Genomic DNA, 27,230 nt, shown 5'->3' on the forward strand with positions numbered 1-27,230 from the left:
CGTACATTTTAGCACGAGTATCTGTACTTTCTACTCCCTAGATTTTTACTCTTGCATTTAAATGGTGTTTGTTCATAATCATAGACAGTAAATGGCATATTTATTATGCTATTTTGCAACGCATTTTACCTATTTCGTATCAATAATACGCGCCATGCAGACAACGTGACTGATTGGTTTATGCTTAGAAACGTATGTAAACACATACAGAAAAGACAATCCTATTGGTGCATTTGTCTTTACGCGCACAAGACGATGAACGTAAAGCGAGTAAGAGAAAAAAAAATAAAACCAGGCGGCAACTCGGTGGGAATTCATATCGTTCGCGACAGTGGCACCAAGAAGCGAAGTTCAGCGAAGTGACTGATAAAACTGGTGAGCGTGTTAGTGGAGATTCCTTGGGCGATGGAGAGTCGAGTGAAGACCAGCAGCACCTCCCGCATCCCTGGCCTTACCTCAGAGAAATGTTTGAAATCGCAGGCAGCAAGAAAGACTCCTGGAGAATGTGTTGTAAATTGTGTCTACCAAAACGCCACGAACTTTTGGCATTCAAGAATTCGCCTTCCAATTTCAAAAAACATGTGGAGGTAAGAAATGCTTCTTGTCATGGATAGTTAATTCCTTGTTTTTAGTAATAATGGCTCGGCTACGTTTGCAATGCTGTACTCGGCTAGGAGCGACACGGTGTGTCTTGGTTTACTCATTTAGGTTAGCTAGCTATCAGTTTGAAAATAAGCTCATAATCACTTCACTACCATAACCAGGGGCGGATTAAGGTGTACAGAGGCCCCTAGGCTATAGTAGTCTGTTGGCCCCCCAACCCAGCCCCGCTCCGCGCCAATGGGGGCCCCCTTGCAGGCTGGCACACGTGGGGCCCCTAGGCTTAAGCCATATCTAGCCTGTGCGTTAATCCGCCCCTGACCATAACCTAATATTATTTAGCATACTCTGTTGCTTGTATAGCCAGATATTATTCAAAGAAAATTATTTAATGTAGTCCTAATGTGTGTGTGTGTGTGTGTGTGTGTGTGTGTGTGTGTGAGTGCCTGCTTTTGGCCTCCAGAGAAAACACAAAAATCAATTGGAGAGGTACACAAACCTCACTTCCAAAAGGCTCACAGCGCCAGATGAAGGCCCAGCCTTCAAACAACCAAAACTATGGGAGACCAGAAGAGTGTCACAGGCCAGTGTTGATAAAGTCATCATGAATTTTGTCATTCAAGGGCTGCACCCATTGAGTGTTGTTGAGCAGCAGGGTTTCCAAGGTCTAGTTCTTCACCTTCAACCTGATGTGTCAGTGATGTCACGTGGCACTGTTAAAAATAGAGTAGAGAAGGTCATGAAAAATAATCTGAAAACAGCTCTTGGCAAAATTGAGTTTATTGCAATGACGACTGATTGCTGGACCTCACGCGACGTAGTTTTATAGGAATCACAGCACATTGGATTGAACCGGAAACTCCGCAGAGACGTCACATCATTGGCTGTGTCTTTCTCTTCCCTCTCCCCCCAACACACACACACAGTGATGTGGGTAGTTCTCACATAGATGCACTCAAAGTCCTACACATGATCTCTTGCTGTTAAATAGAAGTTAGTAATAGGGTATGCTTTTAATGTTACTGTCTAGGCTTTGAAGTCTGTTGTGATGGATAATATTTATGTGTAGGCTAATATCTATTTGCATACCAATAAATTTTTTGAACACCGCGCACATTGAGTTTGCAATCCCTCAATCTTTTACAGCAGTTTTATTTTTTGAATGTGTTTAGAAAAGATTGGTCAACGGAGCTTTTTGTATTCATTTCACTTAATTTTTTTCTGCTTGCACTCCAGGAAGCTTTTCCCTAAAATGGTGGTTTTGTCCTTCGCAAAGTTACTTTATACTTTTATACTTTAAGTATGTTTTAGAGCCTGTACTTTTCACTTTAATTTGAGTAAAAAAGTTGAGTCAGTACTTCAACTTTTACTAGAGTGTTTTTAAACACAGGTATCTATACTTGTACTTGTCAAAAGTACACACATTCTTTACTCACCTCTGCTGAAATATGCCTATGCATACTGTAATATTTTGTTGAACTTATACAGGTCAGGCCTGATATTTTTGTGCCTTTTCTATTTTTATTTTAATGTGATCAAAAGTAATAACATACTTTTAGTTGTATAATGCCTGGTCCTCTGGACAGTTGTCTAATTTGGTCTTTTCTAATAAAGATAAGAGGTTGCAAAAGTGTTCTGACTTGTATAGGCTTATGCCTTTAACTGTAGCCTACTTTGGGCTACTTCTGGGTCAGGAAGTGTCTTAATCTTCTGATGGTGTTGAAGGGCAATAATTAATGTTTCTTAGTTAAATATATAGACATTATATCTTAAGCTTTAAGATTTTACGCCTGTCCCACATTGTCCCACTTAAACTTGGTACTTGTCCCACATTTTGTCTGTCTGGAGGTGGTCACCCTACCTGTAAGGGGAAATATAAAGAATTGAAACGAGAGACAGTGTTGCTGGCTTCAGGTTCAAACTGTAATGAACGAGCCGTCGGCAACACGAGCCCCCTACAGGCGGGTTCCATAAGACAAGAGCAATCAATCAAAACACGTTACTCTGCTGGAATAATCGATTGCAAATATCTCAGAGTAAATATTAATTAAGCAGTAATGAATCTGGAGGAATAACAAATATTTTAAAGTATCATTTCAAAGTGTCTCTTTTCAGATATGAAAAACACATTAAAATGCACCTGAACTATTAGTTTTTCTTTTCTTTTCTTTAACACAGATTGTCACATCCATTACAAGAGCACGTTAGAAAGAAAGTCATGCTGTCTCGATGAGGATGTTTTTGGTGAGGGAGGATGTTCAGAGTTAGAAGCTGATGTGGACAATGATGTTCCAGATCAGGGGTGGCTTTCCCAAAAGCCTCTTAGCACTAAGTAGTTTATACTAGTACTTAAGATTGATCGTTATTAGCACACGTTTCCTTAAAACCTTCATAACTAAAGTAGTGAAAATCTGTGCGTCACTGTTATTCATAATGAATGTCACACTTGAAGTGTCGCCTAAATATAAATAATTTAACTGTCATTTTGTGTACCATGGTGGAAGAGTATTTCATACAGTCAGCTTCTAGCTCACTAGAGCTTCTAGGACTTGATTGAACAATCCCTTGAATAATCAGCACGGATTCTTGCTTTATATCCTGAATGGGAGAGGGGAAAACAACATCATTGGGGTCATCAGGTGGGCACCCTCCATCTTCAGTGTTTCGCTGATTTAGCCCCACGACACCTCCGGAGGGCTCAGCAGCAACACCTAGTGTCCCAGGTGTGCTCCCCTCTGTCTTTACCCCTCAACGGTCATCTCGTCGGCCAATTTGAGTCCTTTCTCTTGATCCACAGCCAGTTGCTACTTCGGTCCGCAGCCTCTGAGAGTGACTTCTCTGCCTGCCGAAGGGCCTGTCCTTTCACCCCCATCCTCTTCAGGAGCCAGGTTGTAGTTTTGGCAACGAACCCTCTGCACCCAACTTCTACTGGGAACACTTTAGTACGCCATTTGCGTTGTTCTGTCTGGGCAGCTAATTCAGCGTACTTCAACCTTTTCCACTCGTATGCCTCTTCAACAGCAGCTTTCCATGGTACCGTTAGTTCCAGAATATACAAAAGTTTCTGAGAAGTTGACCACATAATGATGTCTGGCCTGAGGGTAGTTGTCACTATCTCTGTTGGAAAGATGAGCTTGTGGTCAAGGTCGACCTGCATTTTCCAATCCCGGGCTGGGTCAAGGAGGGAGGTGTTCGCTCTTGTCAATGTTTTTGGTGGACATTCGCCTGTTCTCACAAAATGGGTGGTGTTTGAGAATCCATGTATTGGAGGAGGGAGGGCATTAGTGATGTTTCTCCTTTCTTCCAGGATGTTACCCAGCTGACGCAGGACCTGGTTATGCCTCCAGGTGTAACGGCCTTGGGACAGGCTGGTCTTACAACCGGTCATGATGTGCCTCAATGTTGCTGGTGTTTGGCAAATTGCACATGTAGGGTCATCTCCTCTCCACTGATGTAAATTTTTTGGAGTTGAAAGAACATCATAGGTGGCTCTGATGATGAAGCCAAGTCTGCTTCCTTCCATTTCCCAAAGATCTCTCCAGGTGAGTTTACGATGTTCTAGGTTTACCCACCTGGTCCACTGTCCCTGTTTAACCTGTGATACTGCCTTTGCACCTCTTTCTGCCTCCTCTTGGCACCGAACTTCCTCCACTACCAGTTTCCTTCTCTCAGTGGGTGTAGCCTTAAGAACATAAGAACATAAGAAATTTACAAACGAGAGGAGGCCATTCGGCCCATCAAGCTCGTTTGGGGAGAACTTAGCTAATAGCTCAGAGTTGTTAAAATCTTATCTAGCTCTGATTTAAAGGAACCCATGGTTTTAGCTTCCACTACAATAGCAGGAAGACTATTCCATACTCTGACTACACGCTGTGTAAAGAAGTGCTTCCTCAAATTTGTTTTAAAATGTTCTCCCGCTAATTTCCACTTATGGCCACGAGTTCTAGTATTTAGACTAATATTGAAATAGTCATTTGGCTGAACAGCATCCAGACCCGTTAGAATCTTATAGACCTGAATCATATCCCCCCTTAGTCTCCTTTGCTCAAGGCTGAACAGATTCAGTTCCGCTAACCTCTCCTCGTAAGACATTCCTCTAAGACCAGGAATCATTCTCGTAGCTCTTCGTTGCACCTTTTCTAAGGCAGCAATGTCCTTCTTGAGGTACGGTGACCAAACCTGCACACAGTATTCTAGGTGGGGTCTTACCAAGGAATTATATAAGTGTAACATCACCTCCCTTGACTTAAACTCCACACATCTAGAGATATAACCCAACATTCTGTTCGCCTTTTTTATTGCTTCCCCACATTGGCGAGAGTGGGACATGGAAGCATCAACATACATACCGAGATCTTTCTCGTAATCCGCTACCTTTATTTCAGTGGAACCCATAAAATATCTGTACTGTATATTTCTGCTCCCTGCATGGATTACCTTACATTTATCTGTGTTAAATTTCATCTGCCAAGTATCAGCCCATTCGCTAATTAAATCCAGATCCCGTTGAAGCCTCTCTGCTGCTAGATTACTATCTGCTACCCCGCCCACCTTAGTGTCGTCTGCAAATTTAACCAGTTTACTGTATGTATTCGTGTCAATATCATTAATGTAAATTAGGAACAATAGTGGTCCTAAAATTGAACCCTGCGGTACCCCACTATAAACGGAGGCCCACTGTGACATAGTGCCTCTAATAACTACTCGCTGCTTCCTATCAGTTAGCCAGTTTTCGATCCAAGCTGCCACAGTTCCTAAAATTCCTGCAGCTTTAAGCTTTAACAAGAGCCGTTTGTGGGGGACAACATCAAAGGCTTTCTGGAAATCTAAGTAAATCACATCATAGGCCTTTTTGTGATCAATTTCACTTGTAGCTTCCTCAAAGAACTCAAGCAAATTCGTTAAGCAGGATCTACCTCTCCTAAATCCATGTTGGCTATCCTTTATAATGTTATTTGCATCTAGGTAATCTACCATTTTCACTTGAATTATAGCTTCCATTATTTTTCCAGTAATGCTAGTTAAACTGATTGGCCTATAGTTTGCTGGATTACTTCTATCCCCTTTTTTGAATATGGGTGTTATATTAGCATGCTTCCAATCTGATGGTACCACACCCGCAGATAACGATTTCTGGAATATTAAAGTCAAAGGTTGGCTAATAATATCCCTCATCTCTTTCAAGACTAAAGGTAAGATGCCATCAGGCCTCTGCGATTTATTTTTTTTTAGTTTAAACTTGTGCCAAGTTGGTCGACTTGCACCAAATCCAAGTCCTGTTCTTCCCTGTTGTACTTGCGCTACGATGTCTCCATGCCTAAGAGCAGATTTTGCTCGCTCCACAGCCTCTGATGGAGTCCATTTCCTCCCAGTTGCTAGTCTGGGTGCAGCTGCTCGTATTGCTGCATCATTAGACTCAGACAGAGTCATGTCCAGTCTCACTTTAGTACATTTATATTCTTCAGTGATGCTGGAGACTGGCAGTTCCAAAGCATTACGTCCGTACAAGCCGATAGTGCTGAGGCACTGTGGGAGGCCAAGCCATTTCTTGATATATGAGCTGATGGTTCTCTCCAGTTTCTCGACTTTGGTGATTGAGACCTCGTAGATTGTTAGGGGCCACATCAGGCGGGGGAGAAGTCCAAACTGCAGACACCACAGTTTCAGCTTGCCTATGGTGATAAGGCCTTTGATGGTTTCCTCCCTTATTTGATTGCTCTGATCTGAGTCTTTAAGACTTTGATTGTACCATCGTCCCAGGCCCTTGACTGGTTGCTCTGACACCAATGGAATGGGTGTTTCACCAATGTAGAATCTCTGGTCTATAAGTTTTCCTCTGATGATGGATATACTCCTAGACTTGGTGGGTTTAAACTTCACACGAGCCCATGTTATGTTCTCATGAAGCTTTCTCATCTGGTGCATGGAATGGTGGAGGTCAGGGTGGTCAGGTCATCCATGTAGGCACGAATAGGTGGTAGTCGCTGTCCATCCTGCAGGCGTTCTCCTCCTACCACCCACTTGGAAGCCTGGATGATCACCTCCATCGCCATGGTAAAGGCTAACGGGGAGATTGTACACCCTGCCATTATTCCCACTTCCAGTAATTGCCATGATCTTGTATACTCTGTTGTTGTTATGCAAAATTGCAAAACCTGGAAGTAATTTCTGACCAGGTCCGTGATGTTCTTTGGTATATGAAAGAAATCAAAGGCTGCCCAAATGAGTGGGGGACAGATCCAAAAGCGTTAGCTAAATCCAGGAATAAGACATGCAGGTCTCTTCCTTCCCATTTTGCAGATTGGATTTGGTGCCATATGATGCTTGTATGTTCTAAGCACCCTGAGAAGCCTGGTATCCCAGCCTTCTGCACCGTTGTGTCAATCAGGCCATTCTGTTTTAGGTAAGTTGTCATCCTTTGCGCAACAATGCTAAAGAAGAGCTTCCCTTCAACATTCAGGAGATTGATCTGGCGGAACTGGTGGATGTTTGTGGCATCCTTTTCCTTGGGTATCATCACTCCCCCTGCTCTCCGCCATGCTTTTGGGATGGTTTGCTTTGTCCACACCACTTTCATTTGCTTCCAGAGAAACACCAAGATGTCGGGGGCATTTTTGTATAGCCGATATGGAACTCCATTTGGTCCAGGAGCTGAAGCAGCCCTTGCCTTCTTAATTGCTTTCGCAACCTCACTCCATTGTGGGGGACTATCAAGTAACCTGATCAAAACTGTATCCTTCTGTCAGCCCATGGAAAAACTACTGCATGCAGACTCCTCACAAATAGTAACACATATAAACAGTTAAATATGCAAAAACAATATATATGCACATGGAAAAGGAATTAGAGGGATGACATAAAACAAATGCATATTGTTAGAATAGGCAATTACATAATAAAATAAAAATAATAAAAAAATATATATATATAATAAATAAATTAATAAAAAGAATAGGCAATTACTTAATTATTAACATACAATCATACAAATATAAAGTTTACTCATTGGTACATATATAAGGTAAATATATACATACTGCCATACCTGGCATTGTAGGAGCAGCGGATGGAATTCTCTACCCTATACATATTTGCAGCCCCTTGAATCATACTTGCACCTGTCAAAAAGGGTTATTAGATCTAAATGTACTAGATCTAAATGTCCAAGTGATATGCAACCATGAAGAATATTTTAAATATACAGTACATGATATATAGGTCCAGGTTTGGAGTGTGTCAGATGGCAAAGGATGGTGTGTTTGCTGGTGGCTGAGTATTGTAACACAGCAGGTATCCTCTTAGCGAATACCTACTGACTCTACTGTTGAATCCCAAAACCATGACTGAGGACACCAAAGAACACACACTGCTGTAGAGCGTTCTTTAGGCATGTAAAAGATGTGATTCTGGTGCCTTCACTCTCAGAAAAAGGGTAAAAATTTGTACCTTTGCTTGTCACTGGGGCTGTATCCTCAATTGTACCCTTAGCTGTAGGTAATTGTACCTTTTAAGGTACATAAATGAAGTGTTTATTTTATTAAAATATATGATTTTTATATGATATATGATTTTCACCATCTCCTCAATAAGTTGTTTTAAGGCTTCTTTTGAGAAATATTATTTCCTTTTCCTATTGCTGCTCATCATTGGTTTTATTTTTTTACATTTCCATATGTCTGGTGTGACAATAATATGATGTATTTCACCATTAAAATACATGAAATCGATGTTCCTGTTATCAATAGTCTGCTTTTCTCATGCGGAAGCTGGGGAGGAGCCACCAAAGTTAAACCACTTAAAGTTAATTTGTTAATTCTGAAATAACAATGGGTTATGTAAAATGCACGTAGACTCACTCGTTTTTTACGTCGTTCTTTATCTGGTTCATTATTCACTAAGATCAATCACTTTCGAGAAAGCCACCCCTGCTTGGTAGACAAACTGCAGGCAGTCCAATAGGTGTCCTGTGATGTCCTTTAAGTGGGCCAACACCTGTCATTCAAAGGATTTCATGATCACAGATGTCAGACCGACAGGCCTGTAATCATTCAGTCCCATGATGGAGGGTTTCTTGGGGAAAGGGACAATGGTGCAACATTTGAAGCAGAAGGGGACTTCACAGATCTCCAAGGATCTGTTAAACATCTGCAGGAAGATAGGACCCAGTTTCTTTTTGACATAAGGTGTTTTTCTGGTCTTCTGTCTCTGGATGAGGTAATCTGATTGGTTGATTAGAAATTTGTTTCAACAAGCAGTTGAACAGGTGTATCTAATAAATTAGCCAGAATGTGTATATATTGTGCATTGCTATTCTGCCTAAAAACAAAGAGGTATGGTTTTCGATGAAAATCAACCAGCCCTATGTGCATTGCCATCCCCCCTCCCTGTGGCCCATGTGAAAATCTTGGGTCTGATCATCAGATTTGTTCTGATGTTGGCACTGCCCAGATAAGACCATTTCATATTTTCCTAACCTGATTGGACGAAGGTCTAACGTAAACATTGCAATGATATATAGTAGTTCCACTTCTAGCCTGAAAATTTCAAATAAAAATGTTGCAGTTGTCCCAAAGTGCTTTACAGGGTTGTGTTGTGATACATAAAACAGAAGTAGAGTGAGATACAGAACTGGAAAAAAAAGGAAATAAAGAAATTGAATAAAGAAATCCAGAAGACAATGGAGGAGAGGAACCAAAAACTCCCAAGTAGGGAAAAGAAAAACCTCTGTGGGTCCAAGGTCAACTGGCTGCCAACCGCCCCTGGGCATACTGACATTACCGAAAACAGAAAAGAGTAGACATGCTTGCTAAAAGGTTTAAACTGGAATTAAGAATGAAGGCAAAGTCCATCAATGAGCCCATTATCCATGTTGGCCTTTGAAGGGTGGCCAAGGTCTTTTCTCCTCGTTGGGCTGTGCCAGGTAGCACTGAAGGCTGCACCCACGATGATATAGTTTGTATGGCCCATTTGCGATGTCACCCCTTCATGTGACTGAACCAGGATTCCAGGTCAGATGGTGCCCACCCCGGGCACCACCCGGACATGTGGGAAGGCAAAGAGCATGGATGGTCAGAACATGCGTTGACACATAAACAGACAAGCATAGCAGATAAAAATGACATGTACAGCAGCACCAGCAGCCATAGTTATGGTGTGGTAGGTCGCAGGTAAGCTAAACTGAAGTAATGGGTCATCAGTCGAGATTTAAAGATAATCCCGAACAAAGGCTGGTAAACCATTCCACAATTTAGGGGCCCTGTAGCAGAATGCTTTACCGCCCACTCTCACTGTATTTATATGTGGAACGACAAGGAAACCTGCATTCTGTGACCTGAGTGGATGATGTGGCTTGTAAACTTGAAGTAATTCTGGCAGGTAGGCAGGAGCTACACTGTAAAAATACCTTAAATGGCGACGGAAAAATACCGTAAAAAACAATCAGGTAAAATACCGTCATATATAGAAAAAGAACAGTAAATGTAAATACAAATTATTTCTGTATTTAATACATTGTTAGAGTTTTTTTTTAAATGCAGTAAAAAATACTGTAAAATACCTTAGATGATAACGGGAAAATACTGTAAATATCAATCAGGTAAAATACTAGTTTTAGTTGTAACATGGATTAATTTTTTGCTTCAGTTACTGGTATAATCTGTAACATGATAATGACATGAGAATACGTGTTAAAATACAGTTTTACATATGTAGTTCTACAGTTTATGGGCACAAGGTATACTGTTATACATTAAACAGTGCTCCTGTAATTTTATAGTAGAATTTATACTGTAGTGTGGGTGAGCCAAGCGCCGTCTGGCCTATTTGCATGTGTCCCAGCATGCCGCACTGTCGTGCTGACAATGGCCGCTGTCTATGTTATGCATGTAGTTAATGTTCCAGGTTCTATGCATTGTGTGTTCTGTACTGGTGCCCTGCTTAAGTTTAAGCTTTATCCCCGTGTGTTTGACTGTGTATAAATTACCCAAGATGTGTAGTTCCCATTGTTCGTACAGTGACCCTGTTCCTCCAGTTAGAAGTAATGCTTGTTCTTGTATGTTGTTATACAAGCAGGTGTTGTGATGATTGGTGTGATTCACAGTCCTGTTAAGGGTTATGAATAAAATTGCTTTAACTGGACTGCATTTGTGACATGGCATCATGGCTGGAATCAACAGATACTACAATACAGTGGAAAATCTACACCTGTACATTTTACAGCTACGTTTTGCAGTTTTTATGGTTTTTAGCTGTTAGTTTTAGATTAAAAAAACACAATATTTTAATATGAAAATGTCTGGAAAACTACAGATTTAAACCGTTTATTATACAGAATAATAATATGTACTGTATTACATTAAACAGTATTACTGTAATTTTTACAGTGAAATTCTGGCAACCACGGCTGCCAGTAATTTACCGTAAATTGAACAGATTTTTTTACAGTGTAGACCATTAAGTGCTTTATATGTAAGTAGGAGAACTTTGAAGTCAGCTCTAAACCTAACAGGAAGCCAATGCAGGGAACTAAGAACAAGGGTTATGTGTTCAAACTTCCTGCTCCTGGTGACAATTCGAGCTGCTGCATTTTGAATATGCTGCAAGGTATTCAGTGTGCAGTGTGTGCTGCCAGATAATAGAGCATTGCAATAGTCTAACCCACTGTATACAAAGGCATGTGTCAATTTATCATTGTCTTGAATAGTAAGAAATCGTCACAGTTTGGCGATTTGGCGTAGCTGTATGAAGCATGCCTTCGATACTGCATTTACATGTGACTTAAATGAGAGGCTTGTATCTAAGATGACACCTAGGTTACGGGCTGAGCTGCTGAGGGTTCAGCCCTTTGGAGTGAGGTGCAGAGATTATACTATTCCTATCTGCAGACCTACCTCCGAACAACAGAACCTCAGTTTTCTGAGCATTTAGTGATAAGAAGTTTTCCTAAATCTGCCTAACCACTGTATTGAAGTCATGCATGACTTCATTAACATGTGTACTAGACAAGAAGGTCACATTATGAAATGTATGTTCCTGGTGGTCTATAAACTATAAGAAAATAGATGGGCGGGTTGGACACCAAGAGGATTAGCAATGCTTCAAATGTTATAAAATCTCTGATAATCTTGGGTTCAATTTTTAACATTGTGTTAAAAATTGTTGCCAGACCGCCCCATTCAAATTCCAATTGAACATCTTGTGGAGTGTGACCAATTCAATCTAAATTACAATTCATGAATGGAATGAGGCACAATTAATAAATTCTGAACAACACTGGCACATAATGAGCTAACCAATCAAACTTGCTATGTATTCACTCACATCCTTTAAAATGGAAATGTGAATCACCCCTTACTACCAGCAACAACGATGGCAGCTATCCAGAGCATTCCGCAACTTAACCAGAGATGATGTTTGAGAATCCAAGAAGCCAAGTTGCTGGTCTAAATGCTGTTAGGTGGGTGGACATGAACTCACATCTAAGTAATAAACTATTAATAGACAAATACCAGCTGGACTGGGGTGAAATGAGCCTCCTTGGTCTGGTACAGTATAAATTGAAAAGAGGAATACACTGGAATTTTGCCCTCAGTCCCACTGTGCAGCTTCTAACAGTTCTGTCTGTCTATGCCACCAGTGGATGCTTGCAGACCGTAGGTGATGCACATGACCTCAGAAAAGCTGCTGTGTACAAAACTTTTCACGCCATCACAGACATACAGCTGCAGAAAAAATTGAGACCACTCTGTATCCTAGTAAAATTGTGGTTCTGCTGGCAGAAGGCTACGCTGAGCAGCAGGCTGCTTCCAGGTTCAAAATTTCTAAGACAGCAGTACACAAGAATAAGGTGACACAACAGACACTGGGAACGACCAGAAACCAGCCAGGTAAAGGGCGGAAATGACATTTTAATGCCAGAGATGACCGTTAACTTATCTGATAGTTTCTCATGTATATATACACTCACCTAAGGATTATTAGGAACACCATACTAATACGGTGTTTGACCCCCTTTCGCCTTCAGAACTGCCTTAATTCTACGTGGCATTGATTCAACAAGGTGCTGAAAGCATTCTTTAGAAATGTTGGCCCATATTGATATGATCTGTCCAGTAGAGCCCTGCATTGGGAGCGGGATCCCGTGGGTCCCGCGGGACCCAACGCAAATCTCACGGGATTGGGCGGGTTTTAGATTGTCGTGGGCGGGAGCAACAGAGATAGCGGGCGGGATAAAAATAGACAGCGGGTCCCAAAATTGTTAGCTTAGCAGGATGGAGGATGCAGCTGATGTTGTTAATAAAATTGCAAAGGGAGAATATAAAACAAAACTAAAACTGGGGAAATCGGAGATATGGAAAAACTTTAAAATTGTAACAAACAAAGAGGGTAAAGAGCTGAACTTTGTGTGTTGTGTGAAGTGCGGCAAAGCAATAGTGTACAACGGGCACAAATCTGGCACTTCAGGATTGAGGCGGCACACTGCCCCGTTGCTGTACTCCCAGGTAGAGCCCTGCATTGGGAGCGGGATCCCACGGGTCCCGTGGGACCCAACGCAAATCTCACGGGATTGGGCGGGTTTTAGATTGTCGTGGGTGGGAGCGGGCGGGAGTGACAGAGACAGCGGGCGGGATTGGGCGGGAATCGTCAGAAATTCAGCGGGAGTGGGCGGTAATGGTTAGAAATTCAGCGGGAGTGGGCGGGAGCGGGATTAAAAAAATAGTCCCGCGCAGGGCTCTACTGTCCAGCTCTCCATTTTAACAGAGAGGGATGGCCCTGGTAGCTGTATCCCTCTCCGTGGAAGGGAACAGAACAGTGCCAGTGCTGCAATATCAGTTGAGCGTGCTGTTGCAGATGGAGATTTGTGGGATGCACATCCAGGGCACGAAGCTCCCGTTCCACCACATCCCAAAGATGCTCTATTGGGTTGAGATCTGGTGACTGTGGGGGTCATTTTAGTACAGTGAACTCATTGTCATGTTCAAGAAACCAATTTGAAATGATTAGAGCTTTGTGACATGGTGCATTATCCTGCTGGAAGTAGCCATCAGAGGATGGGTACATGGAGGTCATAAAGGGATGGACATGGTCAGAAACAATGCTCAGGTAGGCCATGGCATTTAAATGATGCCCAATTGGCACTAAGGGGCCTAAAGTGTGCCAAGAAAACATCCCCCACACCATTACACCACCACCACCAGCCTGCACAGTGGTAACAAGGCATGATGGATCCATGTTCTCATTCTGTTTACGCCAAATTCTGACTCTACCATTTGAATGTCTCAACAGAAATCGAGACTCATCAGACCAGGCAACATTTTTCCAGTCTTCAACTGTCCAATTTTGGTGAGCTCGTGCAAATTGTAGCCTCTTTTTCCTATTTGTAGTGGAGATGAGTGGTACCCAGTGGGGTCTTCTGCTGTTGTAGCCCATCCGCCTCAAGGTTGTGCGTGTTGTGGCTTCACAAATGCTTTGCTGCATACCTCGGTTGTAACGAGTGGTTATTTCAGTCAAAGTTGCTCTTCTATCAGCTTGAATCAGTCGGCCCATTCTCCTCTGACCTCTACCATCAACAAGGCATTTTCGCCCACAGGACTGCTGCATACTGGATGTTTTTCCCTTTGCACACCATTCTTTGTAAACCCTAGAAATGGTTGTGCGTGAAAATCCCAGTAACTGAGCAGATTGTGAAATATTCAGACCGGCCCGTCTGGCACCAACAACCATGCCACGCTCAAAATTGCTTAAATCACCTTTCTTTCTCATTCTGACATTCAGTTTGGAGTTCAGGAGATTGTCTTGACCAGGACCACACCCCTAAATGCATTGAAGCAACTGCCATGTGATTGGTTGATTAGATAATTGCATTAATGAGAAATTGAACAGGTGTTCCTAATAATCCTTTAGGTGAGTGTATATATATATATATATAAATTCACAGAGGCATTCCTAATTTTTTCTGTGGCTGTACAGTGGATTACATAGTCTCTTGAATTCCATCTACACCTGTTGAAAAGGGTTCAATGCCCTGGTGATATAACACAACATTTTACAGAAATTGTGGCCAAATGGCCTAGGACACATATGGTGTTTATATCTGGTCCAGCTTTGGAGTTTGACAAATGGCAAAGCATGGTACGTTTGCTAGTGGCTGGTTATTGGGAGACATTGGGTATCCTCTTAGCAAATATCTGCCAATTCAAGGGTTGAATCCCCAAACCATGGCTGAGGAAAGGTAAAACACTGCAAACCAAAGAGCCCAAACTGTTTTAGAGTGTGCGTTGGGCAAGTGAAAGATGTGATTCCAATGCCTACACAAGTCCTTGGGACCTCTAACAATTTCCCCTGACTGATGCTGTACTGTTGTTGTTGTGTGTGCTAGGCTGCCCACTGTTGCAGTAACTGTTTTATTAAAACTTATTTTTAGCTATACCCCCACAATAAGTTTTTATATTTCTTTTGAGAAATATTGTTTCCTTTTCCTATTGCTGCTCGCCATTGTTCTTTTTTACAAGAAAGAAACACCACATCTACATTCTGGCGCCGGACACACCGAGGCTGCCACAGGTCCCAAAAAAGTTGGCACGGGAGCATGATTTGGCTTGGAGAACATCTAGCAACTAATTAAGTTAATTGATATCAGGTCTCTAACATGATTAGCTATAAAAGGGATGTCTTAGACAGACAGAGTCTCTCAGAAGCAAAGATGGGCAGAGGCTCTCCAATCTGTGAAAGAGTGCGTAAAAAGATTGTGGAATACTTTAAAAACGATGTTCCTCAACATCAAATTGCAAAGGCTTTGCAAATCTCATCATTTACAGTGCATAACATCATCAAAAGATTCAGAGAAACCAGATCTTTCACCTATAGAGAACATTTGGCGCATCATCAAATGAAAAATACGTCAAAGACGACCACGAACTCTTCAGCAGCTGGAAACCTATATCAGGCAAGAATGGGACCAAATTCCAACACCAAACCTCCAGAAACTCATAACCTTTATGCCCAGATGTCTTCAATTTGTTCTGAAAAGAAGATGAGACGCTACACCATTGTGGGCAGTGGTGGCTTAATAGTTAGGGAAGCGCACTTGTAATTGAAAGATTGCTGGTTTGAATCCCTGACCAACAAGGCACCACTGAGGTACCCTGAGCAAGGTACTGCTCCCTGGATGTTGAAATAGCTGTCCCCTGCTATGTCACAATGTCTCATATGGGCTAAATGCAGAGGCCATATTTTTTTGTTTTGTGCTGTGGTGTGTCAACAATGACGACTGATCACCTAAATTTTAAACATGCCCCTGTCCCAATTATTTTGGGACCTGTAGCAAACATCAAATTTAAAATGAGCTCATTTTGTGCATAAAATGGTAAATTTTCTCAGTTTAAACATTTGTTATGTTATCTACGTTCTGTTGTGAATAAAATATTGGCTCATGTGATTTGAAAGTATTTTAGTTTTCATTTTATTCAAATTTAAAGAACGTCCCAACTTTTCCGGAATTCGGGTTATAGGCTATACAGTATAGGCAAATCTCACCTGCGCTACACTGTATTTCAATAGGTTACTTTGTTGTGGTCTTAAATTATAGTTTTTTTGTTAATAATTTATTGTGGGTTTTTTTGTTTTCTTTTTTTTACAAATGCGTTTTACAATAATATACCTAACATATATTTCACCATAGAAACACGGGGGATCGATCTTCCTGTTCTCAAGTCTGTGTGGAGACTGGGGAGAAGCCAGCAAAGTGTAACTGTAGTTTGTTCGTTAATTCTGGAATAACGAAGGCTTTTGGGAAACACTCGCAAATCTCTTTTGTTTTTATGTTGTTCGTTATTCATCAAGATCCACCGTTACTGGAGAACTCACTCGAGCTCGACAGAATCGGTTCTGTACATCGAACATAACTTTCCAATCACTAATGGCACTACGCTTGGTGAAGAAATTTAATTACTGGTCCACACGTACCATGCTCCTTTTCAGAACCATTATCAAAAGAATCACATATAATTTGACGTTTGTCAAGGTTAACTGCTTAATTGAAGTGGGTTTTGCAGTTCCTTACCCTAAGTAACTATACGTTATGCGATGCAGTGATTTTTCACCTTGCCATTTTCTATAATTTTATATGAAATTGAAGTAAAAGCTGCAAATACGTTCGAATCAAAGTAACAATTTTCCCGAGTTGCCTTACTCTAGATCGTGAAACCTTTTAGGTGCTCATATGCAAAAGGTTTGCGTGGGGGGGGGGGGGGGGGGGCAGTTTATTTTCGGTGATGTCATTTCCTACCCACAAATTCATATAAATCGAGTGATGCGGCATTAAGCAGTACCTGAGACGACGGCGGAGCAAGGCAAACGTTGCAGAAAGAAGGAAAAACACATAAATGCAGCCACAGATGCACTGCTGATCTAAATATTATATTCATTCATTAAGGGAAATTCACTGTGCTTCACAACGTCTCATCGTCTCTCATCAGCAAAAATGACAAGGGCATGCGTTGTTTTTGCATTAATTGTGAATTATGGTAAGTAAATATTACTAAATGTTATGAGCATAATAACATGAGTTATTATGTCGGAAATACTGAGACATTTGATTGCATTTCAATTAATGGTTCCGCTGTCTACTGTAAAATACGTTCCGTTTTTGCGAAGCTGTCCTTTTCAGTTCAGCACCAAGGACAGAGCTAGAAACCAAAACTCCACGGATGTAATAATCATTCTAACACGGATTAAATTTCCTGTTTTATATTTGTAAATGTATATATTTTAAAACGTTGTGAAACACGATACACTTACTTTGGTTAGATGCGTATTAGGTCCATTACTGTTTTTTAAATAATGCATTCAGTGTCAAGTGTGTTTATATAATATAATCTAAATCGCTTTTGGCAGGATATGTCATTGCGTAAAACTACACTGCAACGTTTTAGATGGCCCGTGTATTCTGATCAAAACCAAAGTTTCTGAGGAGGAATTTAAAATGATCACTAACAAAAAAAAATATTTTATCCCGAAGTTGTTTCTTTACCAGTAACATCAGATCACATGGACAATAATGACGTAAAGGTAAGATTCTGATTTATGAACTATTATTAACTTTAAACTTTTGAATGGGCATAAATTATGGGGGGACAGGGGATTGTAACCCCCATTAACCCCCATTAACCCCCATTAATCAAAAACATATATATAGTATATATGTATATACTATACATAAATGGCAGTGGGAAAAGAACCAAGAAAACACATGGCGTCAATTTCCGGATCAGTTTTATGTACTTGATGGTTTGATTTGGCTCTACATGTAGCCTACTTCAAGGGGGTCAGAGACAATTAGGTCTAAGGCAAACACGGGTTCGACTAAAATACTAAGAACTCTGATTCTTACCAATTACATAACAGAGAGAAACACATGGGCACAGTTTCCCACATGCTGTTTAGTGCAAATGAAAACACACTGATTCAGTTTATTGGCAGGCTCTCCATTTTAACAGAGAGGGATGGCCCTGGTAGCTGTATCCCTCTCCGTGGAAGGGAACAGAACAGTGCCAGTGCTGCAATATCAGTTGAGCGTGCTGCTGCAGTTAGTGAGGAATGGACAAGCTGACCTGTTATGCTGATGGGTGCATTGCCTGCATGAACAGAGACAGATAAAGAGAAAATACATCGAGTGGTTAGAGGGGAGCATGCGCTGATCATGTGGGTAGGATACAAAGCATTTGGTGCAGAGGAAAGGTGTCCCTAGCTAAGTCGTGTCTGTTCAAACAAGAAAAGTAGTGAAATATTAAAACTGTAATATCATACAATGCAACCAGAGGTATTTCTTTTGATGTTTTTCACTCACTCTTATGTGCATCTAATGAAATGGCACCATAGGCAATTGCCTATGTTGCCAATAGAGCAGGCTGGCCTTGGTTCTGTTCTTTGGTTTAAGAGACAAGCAGGCTAAAGTCTACTCATCAAACTCCAGATGTACTGATCTCTAGCACATGCAATTCAAGTGTGAAAAAAAGAATTGAGTGTATTTTGTATGTTAATTACATTGTTCACAAGCAGTTTACCAGACAGTGTCTGCAGAACATTTTGATTGGGGTGGCTATCAGGGGCCAGTTATATTTAAGGGCTTGGGCATGATACTCCGTGCTTTTTTATGGGTCCTTTTAGAAAACAAAACAATCTGTATTGTTTTATTATTTTGATATGGGGTGGCTACAGGGGTGGCCATATATTTACTAGGGGTGTCGACCCCCTTACATCCACCTCTGCTCTTGATCCCTGATTTCTGCAGGTGATGAAATGTATCGTGGAGGTGATTGCTGATGTTCTGTCCATCCCCGGGCCCAAACCTGTCAGCCGGGAGTGCCTGGACACCCTGAGAGCAGGTAGGGGTTTTCAGCAAGGGGATTGGTCATTGTGAGCTGGAATATAACTGTCACTGTAGTATAAAACTAAGGCACTGATGGCATGAGGACAAGGGAGGTCAACAGAGAGTGAAGTAGCAAAGATGATTCACTGGTCAGTGCTGAGCAATCAATGGAGCTGGTTATGTAATCCAGACCAAACAGGATGGGGAGGAAATGGGTGGAACAGTGCATGGACAGAGAGGGGACACTGGAGAGAGAGGATTTTTTTTTAGATTATATTCAGCTTTGTCATTGTGCCGAGTACAGGTAAAGAGTCAATGAAATGCTGTTAGTATCTAACCAGATGCACAAAATATATACAAATATATACAAATGCAATAAATCATGTATAATTTATTCTATTTGTATATATTTATATATTTTGTGCACCTGGTTAGATACTAACAGAATTTCATTCATACAGCATTCCAGAGGGCAGACAGAACATACAGAGAGAGTGATGCTATGAATTATGACAAGATGCAATGATACAAGTGCAAACTAGAAATTTAAATTGTGCCAAATTAACAGTGCAAACAAATAAGCAGACAATCCAAACAAAACCAGTATTTCACACTGCAAATGTGAAAAAAGATGCTTCCAATGGAGCAAAGACAGAACGGCACAAACAAGTTGGGGGGACAGGCTGTTTATTTTAGGTGACCATAAAAAGTACAGCCACTGTTGTGGCTTCTTCACCAAGCTGGTAGCGTTGGTTGTCCATGTGAGGTCCTTCGTGATGTGGATTCCCAGAAATTTTAAACTGGAGACTCTTTCCACATTATCATCATTGATGTTTAATGGGTGGTTTTTGGTTTTGTTGATATTGAATGACAAGTTGTTTTCTGTGCACCAAACTGCCAGTTTGCAGACTTTTTCCCTATAGGCTTATCCCCTTTTTAGATCAGACCCATCACTGTTGTGTCATCTGCACATTTAATTATTGTGTTTATGAGGAAAACAGGTACTCAGTCCTATGTGTAGAAAGAATAGAGGTGGTTCAGTACGCAGCTTTGTAGGGTCCCATTGTTGAGTATCAGATTAGGGGAGAGACGGGGGCCAACTCTGACTGTTTGTGGGCAGTTTGGCAGAAAGTCCTTGATCCACATTGACTGAGACCCAGAGGGAGACTGAAGAGGGAGGGGAGGCTGGAGAGGAGGCAGAGTCTGGACAGAAGGTAAAGCCTGGACAGAAAAGAGAGACTGGAGAGGAGGCAGAGTTTGGATAGTGAAGAGTGACAGGAGAGGAGGCAGAGTTTGTACAGACAGAAGAAACTATAGAGGAGGTAGAGTAAGGAGAGAGCAGAGTGACTGGAAAGGAGGCAGAGTTTCGACAGACAGAAGAGTCTGGAAAGGAGACAGATTCTGACAGAGGGGAGAAACTGGAGAGGGAGGAGGGACTCCAGGGTGAGTGAAGTACCAGTGCTACATGTGTAGGGTGTTGTGGGGAGTCAGTTCTTGTTCCCCCTGGTCCTTCAGAGGGTTTGCTGCTCTTCCTCGGTAAGCAGAAAGCGGAGGCCCAGCAGTGCAATTGTGTTCATTAATTGCCTGTTTGCAGTAGAGCCCCAAGCCACTCACTATAAATTTCAGCACAATTAGCTACCGAAAAGCAAAATTCTTAATGTGATCAATGACTGGTCATAGCTGAGTCTTGCTAACAGATTAACAGGCCCTCCTCTGTTCTGTGTGTGTGTTTCCTAGATGAGCGGCTCATTTCCATCCTCCGCCACCAGAACTTCTTGAAAGAGCTTCAGGATATTGCTGCTCAAGGTGGGACCTCAAACCTGACTTGGTGTCATAAGTAAGAGGCTGCTGTCTAATGTATCAGACCAGCCATTAAAGAGCCAGCAGAGTAACACAGTGTGCATTCCCTAAATGTTCAATCCAAGAAAGGAATTATCCTAAGCTGATTGCTACTGCTTAACTGGTAATACTTAATTAGTAAACCCTTTCAAGGTAATGAAACATTTAAAAAAATTCAAAAGGAAATCAAATATAGCTTAAATCATTTAACAGCACATACCACTCAGCATTTTATTAAATTTGATTAAATATGAGATTATATGAGGTATCCACATGCTTGTTACACGCTTGTTGTTTTGGCCATCAACAGGGGCCACTGAGAGAGCCAATCAGAAGAATGCGATTGGGGCTGGTCACATGTTTGACATGCTGGGGTATTCCCTGGGTTCAAGAGAGTTAGCAGGTAAGAATCTTCCCTAGCCATGTGTGTATGTGACGCGTGTTTGTATATGTGTGTGTGTGTTGGGGGTGGGGGGAGCGGCACAGACTGCGCTTCCCTCAGTGTGCACCTGGGGCACAGACCATCCTTTCCACAATCCACAGTGCATATATATGCATTGTGGAAGGTTTCACTGAAATTTGGTGGAGTGTAAGATGGGAATACAGGACGGCTCTGGCAGCCACTCTGTAGCCCTTTTTGCAGCAGAAAGAATGGAGCAATACACGTACAACATGCAGTGAAATGTATCCTGAACCACTCTTTTGACTGTGCAACTAGTTACAAAGGATATGAAAAAAATAAAAAGGGCTTAAATAGAACATTGAATATAATACAGATTTGAAACAGATTTACAGATGTGTGATATGCAGTTATAAAGCTAAAGTGCATTGTATGGAATGATGACGATGAGAATGAGACCATGAGAAGGTTGCTGTCCAGTATAGTATAAAAGTACTAATAATATACTATAATACAGTGTAGAGAGAGGGGGCATGTCCTGATTGAGGAGTCAAATGACCTGGGGATAAAAACTCCTTGTGGGTCTTTCTGTCTTGGCCATGATGTTGCGGAACCTTCTGCCTGAAGCTGAAATAGTTTGTTACCAGGATGAGAGGGGTCTTTTACAATATCAGTGAGCAATGGTTTCAACCTTGATACTCGTCTATGAATCAGGTATAATTTTCATGAGGCAGGGAACACTTGCAATTCTATGGGAAGGTGCACCTCTGCAGGGTTTTAGAGACTGGCAGTGTTTAGTCAGGTAATTCTTATTGCCCTCTAATTGGGTTGAATTACCTAGAAAATCAGTTTATTCAAAAAATTAAATAAGTAAAAACTATTATTCTCCCTGGTTGTATTTATCTAGTATTTTTTGAGGATATGAAAACATTATGTGTCCAAATTTGCAATAATTGAGAAAACTGGAAGTGTAGCAATAATTTTGCAAATAACCAGCTACTGAAAAGACAGTGGGTGGAACACAAACCGAAATCTGTCATTTGAAGTGTGGGTCAGATGGATGGGTGCAAACTATGGGGGGACAGGGGGGTTGTAAATCCCCCCCAATAACTAGAACAGGCTAATGCGATCACCCAAAATAATCATATTGTCAGGATGAATGGGTGGGGACTTCAAGCCCCCCAGTGTTCAATCCAAAGTTACACTGTTGGTCAGCCGCCAATTTGCTCTTTATTCATGGATTTGAAAGCTGGAAAATCTGTATTTAATGCTTGCTTTCCTTGCTTCTCCAAACTACAGTGTTTTTGTTTAACATGTTTTAACAGGAAAATACGTATTAGATCTACTGTTAAACATATAGAATCATGGGCCTGTGTTTTTAGTGATTATTTCCAGCACTTTTCCATTGTTACCAGGCTGTTCCCAAAGCATTTGTCGCATAAATTAGCAATGGTAATGTAACGGTCGAGGAGCACATTTAACGCTGTTAATATTTGCTGAGGAAATTCGGATTTGGGGCTATGCTTAGTTGAACTTTCAGTATCTAGGTAATGAATACTTTTGACTTTCTACAAGTAGAACCAAAGTGAAATAAACTCATAATAAAACAGCAAATGACTTTTTCAGTTTTATATAAAATCAATACGTTACGAAAAAGTATCCCATCATGTCTTTGTATATCTTATTGAAAATATCCATATTTCATGTCAAGAGCTAGCCTGATGTTTTTTTACTTTTAGCTAAAATCTTAAACCAAAAATGTTCGTAGTTTGTATTATAATTCAACAAGAAATTATAAGTTTTCTTGGGGTGACTGATTATACTGTACTTACTTTTAGATACAGTTGCACATCTATGTAACAGCAACTGCATAGAACATTCAGTAAAAAAAAGCTAACACCAAAATAAATAAATAAATAAACAAACAAACAAATACACTCATAGACATAGTCTTACCTTACACACAGCACATGCATCTATGCATCTATCTATGCATACAGTACCTCTATTGTTAGTCTCCCATATCATGCATGTGTTACTAATGTTATTGTGAAACAGCTGAATGAGTCTTTCAATCAAGGAAACACACCAGTCAAAGCACAAGAGGAACTGAACTGTTTAGCCAAGCACAGGAGCCATTCAGTTTTAAAGTAGTTTTTAAAACCTGAAGTAGCTCAAAGTGTCCTCCCTGACATGCACTACTGGTTGCCCTATTTGCTTTTCACTAGTGGGGGCTAAGTGGGTTAGGTAAAGCTGCGCTGTGCTCTTGTCTTTGTGGCCTAGAAACTCATAGCCACAACTTTTCATTTTCTCAACTGACAAAACACGTACTTTTTCTCCAACCCATACTGCTTCTCTTCTTCTTAGACCAATCCATGCTGGTTGCTTTGAGGGCTGCTCCAACTGAGAAGAGGGAGGCCAGATTGGATGTGAAGGAAATGTTTGCCAGCAAGGCATCTGAAGAGCCAAACAGCAAGGAACAGGAGAGCAGGCAAAACCAAAAGTTGGTTATCAGAACTCAGGAGGAGGATAAGCATGGGCCAAAACAGAGGGGGAAGACCAGTTCTGAGGAAGCTGAAGAGGATCAGGTTAGGAGTGCTGCAGGGGAATACAAGATGCAAGCTGACACAGGTTTGTTGAACCTGCCAGCTAAACCCTACCCATTAAATAAACAATGCAGAGGAAGCTAACTTAAGAACATTAGTCTGCTCAGCAGAAACTGGATATCTGTATCCAGGGTCTCGGAGCAAATCACAGCATGATATAAGAGCAGTGGCTACAGGAGCTCGATTAACATGTGACAAACCTCTGTCACGTGTGGCCTAACAGCAATAATCCATGAATTTTGTAGCTGACCAGAGGCTGAAAAAAATATGAGGGTTATTATAGTGCAATAAGTGCCTACAGCTATATGGAATGTGTGCCCAGGAAGATTTGAGATTGTTGAGTAGAAAAAAGATTAATCATAGACCCACTGGATTGACAGGCCAATCTGGTGCCCTCTTTGTTATGCTTGGTAAAGGGAGATACATGCTGAGGCAGAGCAATAGCACTATGATGGATGGGGCAGCAATTCTGAGGGCCATTATAATTCTGGTCAGTTCAGCAGGGTACCAGATTGATTAAATAAATGGAAATTGAACTAGATCCAGGTAAGAAAGCTTGCAAAATAGGCATAAAACCCTGCAATTCAATCAGGCAAATGCTAAGTCTCTGATCCTCCTGGCAGCCAGGATAGGAGCACTGGAACAGGTGCTGTGGCTGACTACAGTGGGGCAACTCAGAACGCTCTAGATTAACATTAATACTCAGAAACACTCTTACCATTTAATGCTGTTGATAATTTACTGAGGAGATTCAGATTAGGGATTCAACATCTACATGGCTACTTTTGGTGTACTACAAGGAGAACCTAAGTGAAATAAACTCAAGAGAACTTTAGTGATTCTATGTCCCAGAAAGGCCAAGATAGGTCGAGTTCCAGTCTACACTTTTCTCCCACAGGACACAAGCTAGAGAGTAGTCATAAGGCAGAGCTCAAGGTGGGAAAACACATGGAGGAGGAAGAGAAGGAGGTGGCAAAAAAGGAGGATGCAGAGAGGTCTCCTGAAGGACTGGACAGTGAGGCAGAAGGAGATGAAGAAGAAAAGGATGAGGAAGAGCAGATCAAACACTGGAACAGAATTGTCAAAATGACAGAGAAGTCATCTGAGATGGATGTAGGTAGTGATGACACCTTCACAGCTGGAGAACAGCCCATGGCGCTCAACCCGTCCCACCACTCCAAGGAGGACAGTGAGGAGCAAATCCAGGAGCTCCAGATGATGGCTCGCAGGGAGCCCACTGAGCGGAGAGATGATGACGGCAGTGGCAGCAGGAAAGCTGAGGTATGTTCCTGTTGCCTGGGCCAGTGGGCGCATGTGCAATGTGGCATGGCGTTGGAGATCTCACTTTAGGAATATGTGGGCTTTGGCCAAATGCGGAGATCTGACTCCAGCATGGCCTGATACTCCTTAAGCAGGAGAGCAGCGGGGAGGCCTTTCCGTGTCCATGACGACTGGGAGTAAACAGCTTGCTTGCCTGCAGCTGTCTTGTGTCCCTAAGGTGCCTCTTCCTGATAAGCACATACTGCCTGTAGTCTCTCAGGCGGCACTGAACACTTATAGCTGACCTTGTTCATGTTTTACTCACTTAATAGTCAGGGTCATGCAGAGTTACATGGCCATCTAAGTTACGGTGGGATCCAGTATGTTATTTCATACCACACCCTGAAAAGCTTGTTTCTGAAATATCACTTCAGTGTCTCATGTTGTCTAGACTTCATTCTTAAATACAATGCCCGTCAAAAATTTGGACACACCAAGCTGCCTCCAAAGGAGAGTGATAGAGGGTTGCATCTAGGGTGACCACCTAATCCATGTCAGGAGGGACACTATGAGCTAATTCAGGTTTGTCAAACTACTTTAATGAAAGGCTCCCCTACTCGGCTAAATTGTTTGGTTTGTCTTGTACTTTTACTAGTTTGTTTCCTTGATTGAAAGACTCATCCAGCTGTTTCACTTTAACATTAGTGACACATGCATGATTATTGGAGACTAACCAATCAACACACAGCAAGAACTCAGTGCTTAAATTAATTCCAGGTCTTTTTAATTGAAATAGTTAGAATGGCAGTTTGCAAATCCTGTCATAGCTCATAGTGTCCCTCATGACATGGATTGGGTGGTCACCCTAGTTGCATCACATACCTGGCCACCTGATCTAAATACAGTAGAAATGGTTTTGGAGGAGTATGACCAGAGAGTGAAGGAAAAGAGGCCAATGAGTGCTCAGTATATCTGGGAGCTTCACGATAGCTGGAAAAGCATCCCAGGAGGCCACCTCATGAAACTGGCATAGAGGAGACAGTAGGGTCCGCCTGTCCCTGGAGCCACTGGGGTTAATGGCCTTGCTCAAGAGCCCAATGGTGGGATCAGTCTGCCGACCCAGGGATTTGAACAAGCAACATTCTGAGTTCCAACTGACAGCTGTCTGCCACGCCCACAACACATAAATTTTTCTTGGGACAATTTGCATTATTTTATAGGTTTGATGTCTTTGTAATCATTCTAAAATGTAGAGAATAGTACAAATAAACATTTCTATGGGTAGGTGTGTCCAAACTTTTGACTGGCACTGTATACCCAGCAATCAACAGGTGAATCCATCCTGGCCAAATTTGCCATTCTGGCTGATACTGAGTTTTCCACATCTCAGGCTCCCAGCTGTAGTTGCGCTTGCATTCCTCCCTGTGCAGACACCCCTGACCTGTACTCTCCCCTGTCCTCCTCTTCTCCCAGCAGGACCAGGAGATTGAGAGCCTGGCAGCCATCGAGTCGGAGCTGGAGAGCGTGGCCCAGAAGCTGCACAAGCTCAGAAGAGGCTGAGAGCAGAGCAGGGACCGCTCCTCACTGCCCTCCTCTTCCTCTGCACCCCGTTATGGACACACTCCGGCTTTCTGAAACGGGCTGCTGCTGAAAGAGGGATTTCTTTTGGTACTGTCCCTGTCTCCCCTTGCTGCTCTGTTCACCTCTATGGCCCTTCCTCTCCCTGAGCTGCCTTAGCTCCTCCCACTCCCTGAGCTGCCTTAGCTCCTCCCACTCCCTGAGCTGCCTTAGCTCCTCCCACTCCCTGAGCTCCTCTCCACTGTGCCTCCTCACCCTCAGTACCCTGTCTGCTTCATTAATGATCTTTGCCCTCTGCAGAGCTACAAAAAATACTAAGTGGCACTAATTATATTTATATCCTGAGATATTTATGATTTTCTGTGTTGGCTGGGGTGTAGGAAATGAATCTAGTCTGCAGGCAAATGTTTAAAATTTATTTATAAAATATTATGCTTTGTTAAGAAGACATTAATTGAAATAATCATTATGAAAAACTCATGCAATAAATAAGAATTTTTAATAGGCAAATGACAACTGTATTTAAGAGCTATGGGATTTATCTACAAAAATCAATAAACTAGATGGAATTACCTGTAAA

General features: G+C 41.8%; 1 protein-coding gene across 5 annotated transcripts; it reads left to right on the forward strand.

Annotated features, from left to right (window-relative positions):
- Positions 1-349: 349 nt before the first annotated feature.
- LOC140581148 (chromogranin-A-like) lies at positions 350-27,230 on the forward strand. Of its 5 annotated transcripts, none has more exons than XM_072702997.1 (8): positions 16,887-17,123; positions 17,618-17,667; positions 18,890-18,983; positions 20,705-20,773; positions 21,117-21,209; positions 23,574-23,837; positions 24,711-25,093; positions 26,546-27,230. In XM_072702997.1, exons 1-8 carry the CDS (start codon positions 17,081-17,083, stop codon positions 26,630-26,632), a joined length of 1,083 nt encoding a protein of 360 aa, XP_072559098.1. In that variant the 5' UTR covers positions 16,887-17,080; the 3' UTR covers positions 26,633-27,230. The 5 variants fall into 5 exon arrangements, with proteins under 5 accessions (XP_072559097.1, XP_072559096.1, XP_072559098.1 ...); XM_072702999.1 differs by having other exon boundaries at positions 26,549-27,230; XM_072702996.1 differs by lacking the exons at positions 16,887-17,123; positions 17,618-17,667 and adding an exon at positions 350-587 and having other exon boundaries at positions 26,549-27,230.

The sequence above is a fragment of the Paramormyrops kingsleyae genome, chromosome 19 (genome assembly GCF_048594095.1).
Source record: "Paramormyrops kingsleyae isolate MSU_618 chromosome 19, PKINGS_0.4, whole genome shotgun sequence".
Lineage (NCBI taxonomy): Eukaryota > Metazoa > Chordata > Actinopteri > Osteoglossiformes > Mormyridae > Paramormyrops > Paramormyrops kingsleyae.